Source organism: Bos javanicus, chromosome 3 (genome assembly GCF_032452875.1).
Source record: "Bos javanicus breed banteng chromosome 3, ARS-OSU_banteng_1.0, whole genome shotgun sequence".
NCBI lineage: Eukaryota > Metazoa > Chordata > Mammalia > Artiodactyla > Bovidae > Bos > Bos javanicus.
In genome coordinates this window covers 113,625,721-113,640,606 of record NC_083870.1, presented here as the reverse complement: position 1 = coordinate 113,640,606, position 14,886 = coordinate 113,625,721, and the positions used below count along the sequence as shown (strand labels likewise).

At 42.9% G+C, this 14,886-nt stretch overlaps 1 protein-coding gene and 1 pseudogene across 3 annotated transcripts in view; both read right to left on the bottom strand.

Moving 5' to 3' along the window:
• Positions 1-14,886, bottom strand: part of LOC133244906 (UDP-glucuronosyltransferase 1A1-like) — a 143,181-nt gene that overhangs the window by 37,528 nt on the left and 90,767 nt on the right. The window contains exon 1 of one of the 3 annotated variants that reach the window (XM_061412679.1): positions 13,701-14,582. The exons of the other annotated variants lie outside the window; for them this stretch is intronic. Coding sequence (XP_061268663.1) covers positions 13,701-14,564 — 864 coding nt within the window. The 5' untranslated portion in view covers positions 14,565-14,582. Of the gene's footprint in view, positions 1-13,700; positions 14,583-14,886 lie in introns of those variants that run through there. 3 annotated transcript variants of the gene reach the window in all.
• LOC133244912 (UDP-glucuronosyltransferase 1A3-like) lies at positions 149-13,687 on the bottom strand (annotated as a pseudogene).

The following is a 14,886-nucleotide window of genomic DNA, read 5'->3' as shown; positions in this document are numbered from 1 at the left end:
CAGTACACACCTGAGATAAAGGTTTCCTGTTGGCACAGTTGATGCCCCCAATGAACACCATGTTGGGCATGATTGGCCGCGGGTACTCCACCACAAAGTCTTCTCTGAACAGCCACACGGATCCAGAGGCAAGAATCGCCCCCAGTGACACCTCTCTCTGAAGAAGCTCAGAGGCCATACGTGCATAAGGAGTGAAGGTAATCAGGCAAATGTACTTCAGGGCCAGAGGGTAGAGCATGTTCTTGACCCTTTGGAAGAATGTCATGTGGTCTGGATTCGTTGTTAATATCCTAGGAACACATGAGAAAGGGTTTGGGCACACTGTGCCCTCAGCATCTAAGTCGCAGGGAATAGACGCAAAAAAATACACATCAGGAATGGACAGGTACTTAGCCAGCACTGCCCCACAGGCATAAATAGGGTCCATTAAAACCACATCAGAGGAACTGGCATTCAGGTCCTTGTTACACAGAAGCCCTTTACAAGACCTTTGAAAGAGCAAAGACACATTTTCAAAGCCCCTATAGTTTGCAACGTCATCATTACAAAATGTACTCTTTCAAAACTCAGAATAAAATGGCCCTACATGAGGAAATCAAATTCATTCTGGGTATACAGAACGGTGTAGCTTTTCGTGATGAAAAAGTCCTCTGCTTTGATGTGCACATTGACCTCCAGAGACAGGACCACTGCCTGGTGACCACTGGCGTGGAGCTCCCGCACGGCCTCCCGCATGCTGAGCCAGTGGCTGCCCTCCGTGGGGACCACCAGCACCTTCCCAGCCTCGGCCCATCGCCCGGCGCACAGACAGAGCAGGAGTCCAGCCAGCACCTGCCGCCGAAGCTGCCGTCCCAGGGCCATCTCCACACAAACCAGACTGTCTGGTCTGTGCCATCTGTATTTGTTGCCTTTATCTTATCACCAAGTCACTTAGGCAAAATGGCATGTCATTGGAAGGCAGCGTGCCCTCCTTACATTAATCATTACAGGATAAGTCCATGCCTGGGTTTCATCACCTCTGATTTCACCCAGGGAAAGGTTACCCACCTTATCTTGGAAAAACTCTTCTGACCTGCTGCTCCCAATGGGGAGCATTCTAGTTCACGCTCTTGTTCTTCATCCAATTTCTAAAGCAAGGCTGTGTCTGCCCTATTCCCTTGATCACCTCCTACCTGTCTGCTAACCCTGTTCTCTGAGGCTGAACTGAACTCTGAGGAGTCACCTCTGCCCCAGTCCCCACCCAGAACCTCTGCTGCATGTGACCTTATCTGAGAACTCTTTAAACTCTTTCCCCCATCATGGGTGAACATGGAGCACATCCAGGGAAACATATAACATCCCAAGAACAGCCTTCTCTCAGCAGGGAGGGCTGGTGGCTCTCTGATTTGCTCTGGTTCCAAACTGGACACCTCGTGCACTCCCCAGAGAGAGTCTGTTGGAGCAGCTGCCCGATATAGAAACATCTGGAAGGATCCTCGAGGACAACAGCAGAAGGGCTGCTTGAGAATTCTTTCTCTGCCTCATGGAGTAGAACTTCCTGTTTCCTAAACCATCAGTGGGCAAGGCAGCTTTTTGTAATGACAGTGGGGTTCGGAGGGTGCCAGGCTCCAGGACCTGCTGCACTTTGGACAGGAAGGACGTCCCCATGCCTCCGTGCAGGCTCTGTGAATCCTCTTCTGATGCGGACCCCACTAGGCTTCCACTGCTCTGTGTAGGGACTGAAGTGCGCATTATTCTGGATCTTTATTACATCTTGAAGTTTATGTTCAGGGCTTCCCACGTGGCACAGTGGTAAAGAATCCTCCTACAAATGCAGGAGACACAGGACATGTGGGTTCAATCCCGAGGTTGGATGTAGGAAGATCCCCTAGAATAGGAAATGGTAACCCACAATAGTATTCTTGCCTGGAAAATTCCACAGACAGAGGAGTCTACATAAACTGTACAAAAAAGGTTTTAATGACCCAGACAACAATGAAGGTGTGCTCACTCACCAAAGCCAGACATCACAGAGTGTGAAGTCAAGAGGGCCTTAGGAAGCATTACTACAAAAAAAGCCAGTGGAGGTGAAACAGTTCCAGCTGATCTGTTTAAAATCCTAAAATTGAGGCTGTTAAAGTGCTCTACTCAATACCCCAGCATATTTGGAAAACTCAGCAGTGGCCACAGGACTAGAAAAGGACAGTTTTCATTCTCATCTCAAAGAATGGCAATGCCAAAGAATGTTCCAACTACTGGACAATTGGGCTTACTTCACACGCTAACAAAGTAATGTTCAAAATTCTTCAAGCCAGGCTTCAACGATACATGAACCGTGAACTTCCAAATGTTCAACCTGGTTTTAAAAAAGGCAGAGGAACCAGAGATCAAGTTGCCAACATCTGCTGGATCATCAAAAAAGCAAGAGAATTCCAGAAAAACATCTATTTCTGCTTTATTGACTATGCCAAAGCCTTTGACTGTGTGGATCACAATAAACTGTGGAAAATTCTGAAAGAGATGGGAATACCAGACCACCTGACCTGCCTCCTGAGAAATCTGTGTAGCTCAAGAAGTAACAGTTAGAAGTAGACATGGAACAACAGACTGGTTCCAAATAGGAAAAGGAGTACGTCAAGGCTGTGTATTGTCACCCTGTTTATTTAACTTATACGCAGAGTACATCATGAGAAATGCTGGGCTGGAAGAAGCACAAGCTGGAATCAATTGCCCGGAGAAATATCAATAACCTCAGATATGCAGATGACACCACCCTTATGGCAGAAAGTGAAGAAGAACTAAAGAGCCTCTTGATGAAAGTGAAAGAGGAGAGTGAAAAAGTTGACTTAAACTCAATATTCAGAAAACAAAGACCATGGTAATCCGGTCCCATCACTTCATGGCAAATAGATGGAGAAACAGTGGAAACAGTGGCAGACTTTATTTATTTGGAGCTTCAAAATCACTGCAGATGGTGACTGCAGCCATGAAATAAAAAGACACTTACTCCTTAGAAGAAAAGTTATGACCAACCTAGACAGCATATTACAAAGCAGAGACATTACTTTGCCGACAAAGGTCCGTCTAGTCAAGGCTATGGTTTTTCCAGTGGTGATGTATGGATGTGAGAGTTGGACTATAAAGAAAGCTGAGAGCCGAAGAATTGATGCTTTTAAACTGTGGTGTTGGAGAAGACTCTTGAGAGTCCCTTGGACTGCAAGGAGATCCAACCAGTCCATCCTAAAGGAGATCAGTCCTGGGTATTCATTGGAAGGACTGATGTTGAAGCTGAAACTCCAATACTTTGGCCACCTGATGTGAAGAGCTGACTCATTTGAAAACACCCTGATGCTGGGAAGGATTGAAGGCAGGAGAAGGGGACAACAGAGGATGAGATGGTTGGATGGCATCACCAACTTAATGGACATGAGTTTGGGTGAACCCTGGGAGTTGGTGATGGACAGGGAGGCCTGGCGTGCTGCGGTTCATGGGGTTGCAAAGAGTCAGACACAACTGAGTGACTGAACTGAACTGAGGCTTCAACACTATGTGAACCAAAAACTCCAGATGTGCAAGCTGAATTTAGAAAAGGTAGAATAAGAGATCCAATTGCCAACATCTGTTCGATCATAGAGAAAGCAAGGGAATTCCAGAAAAACATCTATTTCTGCTTCATTGACTACACAAAAGCCTTTGACTGGATCACAACAAACTGAAAAATTCTAAAAGAGACGGGAATACTAAACCACGTTACCTGCCTCCCAAGAAACCTGTATGCATCTCAAGAAGCAACAGTTAGAACTGGACATGGAACAACAGACCTGTTTCAAATTGGGAAAGGAATACATCAAGGCAGTATAATGTCATCCTTCTTATTTAACTTAGATGAAAATACATCATGCAAAATGCAAAGGCTGGATGAATCACAACCTAGAATCAAGATTTCTAGGAGCAATGTCAACAACCTCAGATATGCAGATGATACCACTCTAATGGCAGAAAACAAAGAATACTAAAGAGCCTCTTGATGAGAGTTAAAGAAGACAATGAAAAAGCTGGCTTAAAACTCAACATTCATAAAACTAAGACCATGGCATCCAGTCCCATTACTTCATGGCAAATAGATAGGGAAAAATTGGAAACAGTGACATGTTATTTTCTTGCATTCCAAAATCATTGTGGATGTTGACTAAAGCTTCAAAAATAAAAGACACATGTTCCCTGGAAGAAAAGCTATGACAAACCTAAACAGAGTATTAAAAAGCAGAGACATTACTTTGCCAACAAAATTCAACAGAGTCAAGCTATAATTTTTACAGCGGTCATGTATGGATGTGAGTGCTGGAGCATAAAGAAGACTAAGTACCGAAGAATTGATTGTGCTGGAGAAGACTCTTAAGAGTCCTTTGGACTGCATGGAGATCAAATCAATCAATCCTAAAGAAAAGCAATCCTGAATATTCAATGGAAGGACTGAGCTGAAGCTGAAGCTCCAATACTTTAGCCACCTGAGGTGAACACCTGACTCATCGGAAAAGACACTGATGTTGGGCAAGATTGAAGGCAGGACGAGAAGGGGACGACAGAAGATGAGATGGTTGGATGGCATCACCAAGTTAATAAACATGATTTGAGCAAGCTCCATGAGATAGTGAAGGACGGGGAAGCCTGCTGTGCTGAAGTCCATGGGGTAACTTAGCAATGGAACAACAGCAACAATTCAGGATTAATATAAGAAGACTTTGAAATGATGAGGAACACAGTAGTTCCCACCATGGAAATGTGGGGTGTGATGACGGGGCTGGGGTAGGTGTGGTGATGAGGTCAAACCCTTCCTCTCTGAAACTCAGTTTTCTTCATTACTGTGCCCTCTGCTACTGTGTTCATAGGCTCAGTTTTTCCTCCTCTCCAGCTGCCCCCCCAGGCCTTTTACGATCTCAGTGTCCCAAGTTGATGACCCATCTGGCATGCATCTAACTATGTAACTCCCCGCCACCCCTCCAGACCCCAACTCCTGGTCACAAGATTTCTGGTCAGCACAGGTCCATCTCTGAAAAGTTGAACTCAATTATTTCTTTCTCTCATAAGAGAGAGCCCAACTTCTGTCTCCAATATTGTCTCACTTCCACTTAATTTATTCAACTTCTCTGAAACTTCTGCTTCCTTTCAGTGTTTAGATTTCCAGTGACCACACCTAAGACCTTTCCAAGACAAAACCACGATAAACTATCAGAACAACAAATGCAGTTTGCCAGTTCTTTCCTTCTCCTATTGAACACCCTCAAGCAAAACCCATGATGGATGGATTCACAGCTCAAGCTCTTGGCTCCTACTAGATAGAGAAAACTGCACGACCATCACAACAGTGCCTTTACAAAAGGGCAGTCATGGTTGAGCCACACAATTCTTTCTCAGACCGAATACGGACCCTCAACCCTGCCTCTCAATCCTCTCAAAGATCATCACAAGCCTACACTACCCTCCTGGGGCACTTTAACAATGGATCTCACCAAAGAGTGTTGGAAGGAGAATGGGAGGTAGCAATCTTTAGAAAGATCAGTAGATAAGTGAGCATGTGCAAGTAGGTTATTTTTAAAAAATATGTTCCACTTGGGAATTCCCTATCAGTCTAGTGATTAGGACCCACCATTTCACCGCAAGGGCCTTAGGTTGCAGTGTGGTGAAAAAGTTTTTAAAATTTTTTTATGAAAAGATCGTGCTCCACTGGGAGCACTGATTGAGCAAAAGCAGCAGTACACACCTGAGAACCTGAGGTTTCCTGTTGGCACAGTTGATGCCCCCAATGAACACCATGTTGGGCATGATCGGCCGCGGGTAGTCCGTCACAAAGTCTCCTCTGAACAGCCACACGGATCCAGAGGCAAGAATCTCCCCCAGTGACACCTCTCTCTGAAGAAGCTCAGAGGCCATACGTGCATAAGGAGTGAAGGTAACCAGGCAAATGTACTTCAGGCCCAGAGGGTAAAGCATGTTCTTGACCCTTTGGAAGAATGTCATGTGGTCTGGATTCATTGTTAATAACCGAGGAACATACGAGAAAGGGTTTGGGCATGCTGTGCCCTCAGCATCTAAGTCACAGGGAACAGAACGCAAAAAAAACACAGCAGGAATGGACAGGTATTTAGCCATCACTGCCCCAAAATAGGGTCTGTTAAAACCATATCAAAGGAACTGGCATTCAGGTCTCTGATCAAGTCCTCGTTATACAACAGTGCCTCACAAGACCTTGCAAAGAGCAAAGACACATTTTTCAAAGATGCTATAGTTTCCAGAAACATTGTTACAAAGTGTACTTTTTAAAAAAGTAGACGTACATGAGTCTTCAGGAAGGAATCATATTTGTCCTGTGTGTAGGGAACGGCGTACGTTTTTGTGGTGAAAAAGTCCTCTGCCTTGACGCGCACATTGACCTCCGGAACAACAACCACTGCCTGGTGACCTCTGGCGTGGAGCTCCCGCACGGCCTCCCGCATGCTGAGCCAGTGGCTGCCCTCCATGGGGACCACCAGCACCTTCCCAGCCTCAGCCCATCGCCCGGCGCACAGACAGAGCAGGAGTCCAGCCAGCACCTGCCGCCGAAGCTGCAGTCCCAGGGCCATCTCCGCACAAACCAGAAGCTACTGAGTCTCTGGTCAGGCTGTGCTGCCTATATTTGTTCCCTTATCTTATTGTATCATCAAATCACTTAAGCAAAATGGCATGTCATTGGAAGGCAGCATGCCCTCCGAACATTAATCATTACAGGATAAGACTATGCCTGTGTTTCATCACCTTTGATTTTACCCAGGGAAAGATCACATCCCCTTACCTTGGAAAATCTCCTCTGACTCTGCTGCTGTCTCTGGAGAACATTCTAGTTCATTCTCTTGTTCATCCAAGACTCGAAGCAAGACTGTGCCTGTCCATTCCCTTGGTCACCTCCTACCTCTCTGCTAGGGTTCCCTGGGGCTGGACTGAATGCTGAGGAGTCACCTATGCCCTGTTTTCTTGTGTTCCAAAATCACTGCAGATGGTGACTGCAGCCAAGAAATTAAGGACATTTGCTCCTTGGAAGAAAAGTTATGACAAACCTAGACAGCATATTAAAAAGTAGAGACATTAATTTGTTGACAAAGGTCCATCTAGTCAAAGCTATAGCTTTTCCAGTAGTCATATATGGATAAGTTGGACCATAAAGGAGGCTGAGCACCAGAGAATTGATACTTTTCAACAGTGGTGTTGGAGAAGGCTCATGAGGGTTTCTTGTACTACAAGTAGATCAAACCAGTCAATCCTAGAGGAAATCAGTTCTGAATATTCATTGGAAAGACTGATGCTGAAGCTAAAGCTCCAATACTTTGTCCACTTGAAGAGCCAACTCATTGGAAAAGACCCTGATGCTGGAAAAGATTGAGGGCAGGAGGAGAAGGGGACGACAGAAGATGAGATGGTTGGGTGGCATCACTGACTCAATGGACATGAATTTGAGCACACTCCAGCATATGGTGAAGAACAGGGAAGCCTGGTGTGTTGCTGTCCATGGAGTCCCAAAGATTTGGTCACAATTGAGCAACAAATGGCTGATTCCTGTGGAGGTATGGCAGAAACCACCCAATATTGTAAAGCAATTATCCTCCAAATAAAAATAAAATAAAAAAATTTAAAACTACAATGAAAAGTCACCTCACACCATTAGGATGACTATCATAAAAAAAAAAGAAAAAAAGCCAACACCCAGAAAACAAGTCTTGAAGAGGATGTGGAGAAACTGGAACCCTGGCGTACTGTTGGTGGGAATGTAAAATGGTGCAGCCACTGTTGAAAATATATCCAGCCGCTCAAAAAATAAATAATAGAAATACCAAATGATCCAGCCATTCCTCTTCTGGGTATATACCCAAAAGAATTGAAAGCATGGTTTCAAGAGGTATTTGTACATCCAGGTTCATAGCAACATTATTCACAACAGCAGAAGGTAAAAGTAACCCATGTTCATTGGCAGATGAATAGATAAGCCAAATGTGCTCTATCTGTAAAATGGAATACTATGCAGTCTTTTAAAAGAAGGAAATTTTGACAACATTGCTGAACCTAGAGGAAAGGAAAGTGAAAGTCGCTCAGTTGTGTCCGACTCTTTGCGACCCCATGGACTATACAATCCATGGAATTCTTTAGGTCAGAATACTGGAGTGGGTAGCCTTTCCCTTCTCCAGGGGATCTTCCCAACTCAAGGATCGAACCCAGGTCTCCTGCATTGCAGGTGGATTCTTTACCAGCTCAGCCACAAGGAAAGCCCTAACACAGATACCATAAGCTAAGTAAGGAAACACAGTTCACTTAGGGGATTGGAAATGGTGGTGTTTTTTCTGCTATAGTTAGGGATATAAATCTAGACTAGGATAAAATAAATGTAGAGGCATGCAACATCATGCATGGGAAGATTTAACTCTCTAACACTCTTGATTTTGCCCCATGCTAAGCTACACATGTAGTGACAGACCAAGTACAATGTCACTGGGGTTTGTAATATTACAAAAAAAATTTTTTCAATCCGCCTAGAAGCATGTGAGGCTTCTGATAGGAGTAGTTCCTATCAGACCAATACTACCAAACATATGCGTCAGCCAATGTTTGGATAAATTTTTCAAGTTAAAAGAGATAGACTTCATATATATGGTAAGTTATTTTTGGAAAATTGCAAATAATATTCAATAGAGAAGGTCTTTTCAACAAATGGTGCTTGGAAAACTAGATGTCTGAATGTAAACAGTGCATTTGGACACTTACAAATGACATATAAAAGTTGAACTCAAAATGGATCAAAAACATAAATGTAAGACTGAACACTATAAAACTCTTAGACAAAGACATATGACAACATTTCACTATCTTGTATTTGGTGAAGATTTCTTGAAAATTACAACAAAGCATAGCTCATAAAAAAACAACACATTGGACTTTGAAAATTTTTAAGTGCACGTATTAAAAGATATTATCAACAGAGTACAAAGGCAAACCATAGAATGGAAGAAAACATTTACAAATCATATATCTGATAAGGGATTAATATATCCAGAATATATAGAGAACTCCTATAACTCAACAACAACAAAAAGACTTGATTCAAAAATGGACAAAGGACTTAGACATTTCTTGAGAGAATATGTGCAAATGACTAATGAGCAATGAAAAAGATGCTCAATATCATTAATCACTAAGGAAATCAGATATCACCTTACACCATTAGGAAACTGATCATTTAAAAAAAAAAAAACAGAAAACAGGTCTTGAAGAAAATGTGGAAAAATTAGAACCCTCATGTACTGGGAATGTTATGGTGATGGGAATGTAAATGGTGTAGCACTCGTACATCAATGTAATGTACAAGTGTAACGTACAATGTGTAATGTACAATGTAATGTACATCCCATCTGTGTAATGATGATGGGAATGTAAAGGGTGTAGCCACTGTGGACATAGTATGGAAGGTCCTCAAAAAATTAAGAACAGAAATACCAGGTGATCCATCCATTCCACTTCTAGGTATACACAGAAAAAAAACATTGAAAAAAGTCTCAAAAAGGTATTTGTACATCCATATTCATAGCAGCATTATGCACAACTATAGAAGGGAAAGCAACCCTTTCATTGGCAGATAAACAGATAACAAGTTTGGTCTAGCTATATAATGGAATATTATTTGGCCTTAAAAAGGAAGGAAATTCTGACAACATGATTGAACCTAGAGGACAAGATACTAACGGAAATATGTCAGTATCAAATATGAAAATATTGTATGACTCCACTAATATGAGGTACCTAGAGAAGTCAAACTTATAGAGACAGGAAGTAAAATGGTGGTTACTACAGACTATGGAGTGTGGGAAACTGCAGAGATGTTGTTTAAGGGGTATACAGTTCCAGCTTTTCAAGATGAAGAGTTCTGGAAAATGGTTGTACAACAATATGACTGTAATTAACACTACTAAACTGTACACTTGAAAATGGTTAACAGGGCAAATCTTATGTTAGAGGTATTTTATCACAATTTAACATTGTTAAAAAGCAAATTTTATGAGGAAACACAGCAGGCATAAACCTGTGTGCAACAACCCAGCAGCTATACGTTAAAGTAAAAACTATTAAAAATTTCAAAAGCAAATTGAGCAAAATTCAGTTAAATGAAGATATATTTTAAGACATGATTTTCAGAATTGGGCACATTGAGCTTTCTTTAATAAAAAAAATTGAAAATGTACATCTTTGGACTTATCTATGAAACATAGTGTGTGTGTGTGTGTGTGTGTGTGTGTGTGCACACGCTAAGTCACTCACTTGTGTCTGACTCTTTGCAACCCCATGGACTGTAGCCTGCCAGGCTCCTCCATCTATGGGATTTTCCAGGCAAGAGTGCTGGAGTGGATTGCCATTTCCTTCTCCAGGGGATCTTCCCGACCCAGGAATTGAACCTGGGTCTCCCGCATTGTGGGCAGACGCTTTACCGTCTGAGCCACCAGGGAAGCCCTAATATGCCATAGATATGATTCAAAAGTGGCACTTTCCAGTGCAGTGTTTTGGGGTAAAATGTAGCTCCCCAAAAAGGCTACTGTCAGTATCTATATCACCATGATGATCTCTATTTGCCTTCTGCCTCTCTGGGATGCTCTTCTAAATCATCAGGTGGGTCTGATCCAGGCTCCTTTCAGAATATTGTTTATTCCCTGGGTCTTAGAGTGTGTGAGATTTTGTGTGCACCCTTTGAAAGTGGAGTCTCTATATCCTATAGTTCCTTGGCTCTCCAAGCGGAGGAGGCACAGTATAATCAAGACCAATACACCTGGGCAGATGATCCACATATAGAGGATAATTATAATTGCTGAGGCTTTCCCTAAGGAGTAAAGCCTATGAACCCACACTGAGCCTCCCAGCTTGGGGTCCAGAACCAGGAAGAAGAGCTCCCAGAATACTGGGCTTGGAAGGCCAGTGGGGCTTACTTTTACTTTCAGGAGAGTCAGATATGACTGAGCGACTTCACTTATGCCATATTAGCCTTAGGACCCAGCCCCACCCATCAGCCTGTCAACACCAGTACTGTGTTGCCTCAAGTATAGGAGATAGTTGAGTGGAGACACCAACTGGCTCACTAACAGGACGACTGTCTTAAGACTTGCTGAGATCCCAGCTACCTGGGACATGGACTCATCCACCAGAAGCCCCAGGACCTGGCCCTGTCCTCCAGGGGGCCCAGGGTGTGGAATCACCTACTAGTGCACTAGCTCCAGCCCAGGGAACTCTGGGCCGCAGTCCACCCTCCAGCATGCTGACACCAGGTCCATCCCCCAGGCCTTACAGCAAGACACTCCGGGACCCAGTAACCAGCGTGTCACCATTAGATATATATGGAGAGACAGATACGGCCACAACAGAGGAGCACCCGAATGCAAAAAGCAAGCATTAACAGACATAAAAAGAGAAGTTGACAGCAAACAACCATATTAGTGTACTTTAAAATTCCACATACATTAATAGACACGTCATTCAGATAGAAAATCAATAAGGGAACACTGGCCTTAAACAACACATTAGATCACTTAGATTTAATCAACATACATAGACCATTCCATCCAAAAGCAGCAGTAAACACATTCTTTTCAAGGGAACATGGAACGTCCCCCGGGATAGATCACATGTAAGGCCACAAAACAAGTCTCAGCAGATTTAAGAAGACTGAGATCACATCAAGCACATTTTCCAATCATGAAGTTATGAAACCAAAACTCAACTACAAAGAAAAAACTGGAAAAACACAAACACATGGAGGGTAACCCATGTACAACAACCAATCAATGGGTCACTGAAGAAATAACAAAGGAAATTAAAAATAACCCATGTACAACAACCAACCAATGGGTCACTGAAGAAATAACAAAGGAAATTAAAAATACTTGGAAACAAATGAAATTGAAAACTCAATAATCCAAAATCTGTGGGAAACAACAAAAGCAGTTCTAAGAAGGAGGTTTATAGCAATACAAGTGTACATCCAGAAATAAGAGAAATCTCAAATACATAACTTAACCTTATACCAAAAGTAAATAAAAGAATATATGAAATCCAAGACAGTATACAGAAAAAAATACAAATAAGAGCTGAAATATAAAAGCTAAGTGAAATGAAGAACTCTTTCTTTGAAAAAATAAATAAAATTGATACACCTCAATTTTCTGAAACTTCATCCAGATTTATCAGGAGAAAAAGAGAGACGGTCAAAGTAAATCAAATCAGAAATGAAACAGAGAAGGCACAACCAACACCACAAAAATGTAAAGGATCATAAGATCTTTTTGTGAACAACAACAAACCAAAAAATGAACAAGTAGCAGACATGGACAGATTCCTAGAAATGCACAATCTCCCAAAGCTGAACCAGGAAGAAACAGAAAATAGCAACAGTCTAATTATTGTTCAATTAGTATAAAAAGATTCAACAAAAGATGAAAAAAACCAAAAACATTAAGAGACCAAAAGTCGTGAAAGTTAATATAAATTCACTGCATGTGACATAGATGGGCAAAATCATGATTAACTTAGTGGGTTAAGAAACAACTGCCCCCAAGAGTCTTATTTCAATTAAACCCAAATATTCAGGGTTAACATAAGAAGACTCTGAAACTATGGGGAAAGCAGTAATTCCCATAATGGAAACTTGGGGTAGGGCAGACTGAGCTGGGGTAAGTTTGGTGATGTGGTCAGAATGCTTCCTCTTTGAGACTCGGTTCTCGGCATCACGGTCGCCAGTGCCACTGTGCTCTTAGGCTCAGCTTTACCTCCTCTCCAGCCCCCACCACTAGCCTTGATGACCCCAGTGTCCCAACTGAAGATCTACATGACATGCAATCCAACGCTGTATGACACCACGGTTTTCTCCAGACACCAACACCTAGTCAGAAGACTTCTGGTCAGCACAGCTCCATCTCTGAAAAGCTGGGTCTATTATTCCTTTCTGTGATCACAGAGAGCCCAAATTCTCTATCCAGCATTGTCTCACTTCCACTTAATTTATCTGACCTCTCTGAAACTTCTGTCTCCTTTGGGTGTCAGGTCTTCTGTGATCACACCTGTCTCTTCCAAGACAAAACCACTAAGGATTATCAGGTCAGTAAATGCAGGTGGCCAGTTCTCTCATCCTTCAGTTGAATACCTCAGTGAAAAATCCCTGATGGATGGATTCACAGCTCAAGTTCTCTGCTTCTACTCATCTGGATAAAATTTCACACAGTTATAACAGTACCTTTACAAAGGACAATCATGGTTGAGTCACACCATTTCTTACCAACCTATTATTGCCATTACCTCTGCCTCTCATTCCTCTCAAAGACTATTACAAACTTTTACTACACTACTGGACATACTTTAACAACTTATCTCACCAAAAATTGCTAGAAGGAGATTGAAAGTTAGAAATCTTTAGAAAGATCAGTAGATAAGAAAGAACCTGGAAGTAAGTTTTTTAAAAAATATATATATTTCACTAGGGAATTCTCTGGTGGTCCAGGTTTCGATTCCAAGCGCTCACTGCCAAGGGCTTGAGTTCAATCCCTGGCAGGTGAACTAGAATCCCACAAGACGTGTGGCAAGGCATAAAAATTTTTCTTAATTTTTTCATTAAAAATAATGTGTTCCACTTGAAACATTGATTGAATAAAAGCAGCAGTACAGACCTGAGATAACTGTTTCCTGTTGCCACAGTTGATGCCCCCAATGAACACCATGTTGGGCATGATCGGCCTTGGGTAGTCCATCACAAAGTCTCCTCTGAACAGCCACACAGATGCAGAGCCAAAAATCTCCCCCAGCGACACATCTCTCTGAAGAAGCTCAGAGGCCATACGAGCATAAGGAGCGAAAGAAAAATGGCAAAGGTACTTCAGGGTCAGAGGATAGAGCATGTTCTTGACCCTTTGGAAGAATGTCATGTGGTCTGAATTCCTTGTTAAAAACTTAGGAACATAAGAGAAAGGGTTTGGGCATGCTGTGCCCTCAACATCTAAGTCACAGGGAAGGAAACGCAAGAAAAACACAGCAGGAATGGACAGGTACTTAGCCAGCACTGCCCCGCAGGGGTAAACAGGGTCCGTTAAAACCACATCGAAGGAACTGGCATTCAGGTCTCTGATCAGATCCTTGTTATACAGCAGTGCCTCACAAGACCTTGCAAAGACCACAGATGCATTTTTGGTAGCTTCAATAGTTTTCCAAAACATGGTTAGAAAATTCACTCTTTCAAAAAACATATTAAAACTGCCCATCAGGAAGTAATTAAAATCGTCCTGGGTGTACAGAATGGCATAGGTTTTCTTGATGAAAAAGTCCTCTGCCTTGACGCGCACATTGACCTCTGGAGCAACGACCACTGCTTGGTGACCTCTGGCATGGAGCTCCCGCACGGCCTCCCGCATGCTGAGCCAGTGGCTGCCCTCCATGGGGACCACCAGCACCTTCCCAGCCTCGGCCCATCGCCCGGCGCACAGACAGAGCAGGAGTCCAGCCAGCACCTGCCGCCGAAGCTGCAGTCCCAGGGCCATCTCCACACAAACCAGAAGTTACTGATTCTCTGGTGGGGCTGTGCTGCCTATATTTGTTCCCTTATCTTTATTTTATCATCAAGTCACTTAAGCAAATTGCATGTCATTGGAAGGTGGTGTGCCCTCTATACATTAATCATTATAAGGTAAGTCTATGCCTTTTTTTCATCACCTCTGGTTACACCTTGTGGGAAAGATCCCTTCCCCTTATCTTGGAAAAACTCCTATGACTCTGCTACTTGCTCTGGGGAGCATTCTAGTTCACTCGCTCGCTCTTCATCCAAGACCCAGAGCAAGGCTGTATCGGCAGAATCCCTTGGTC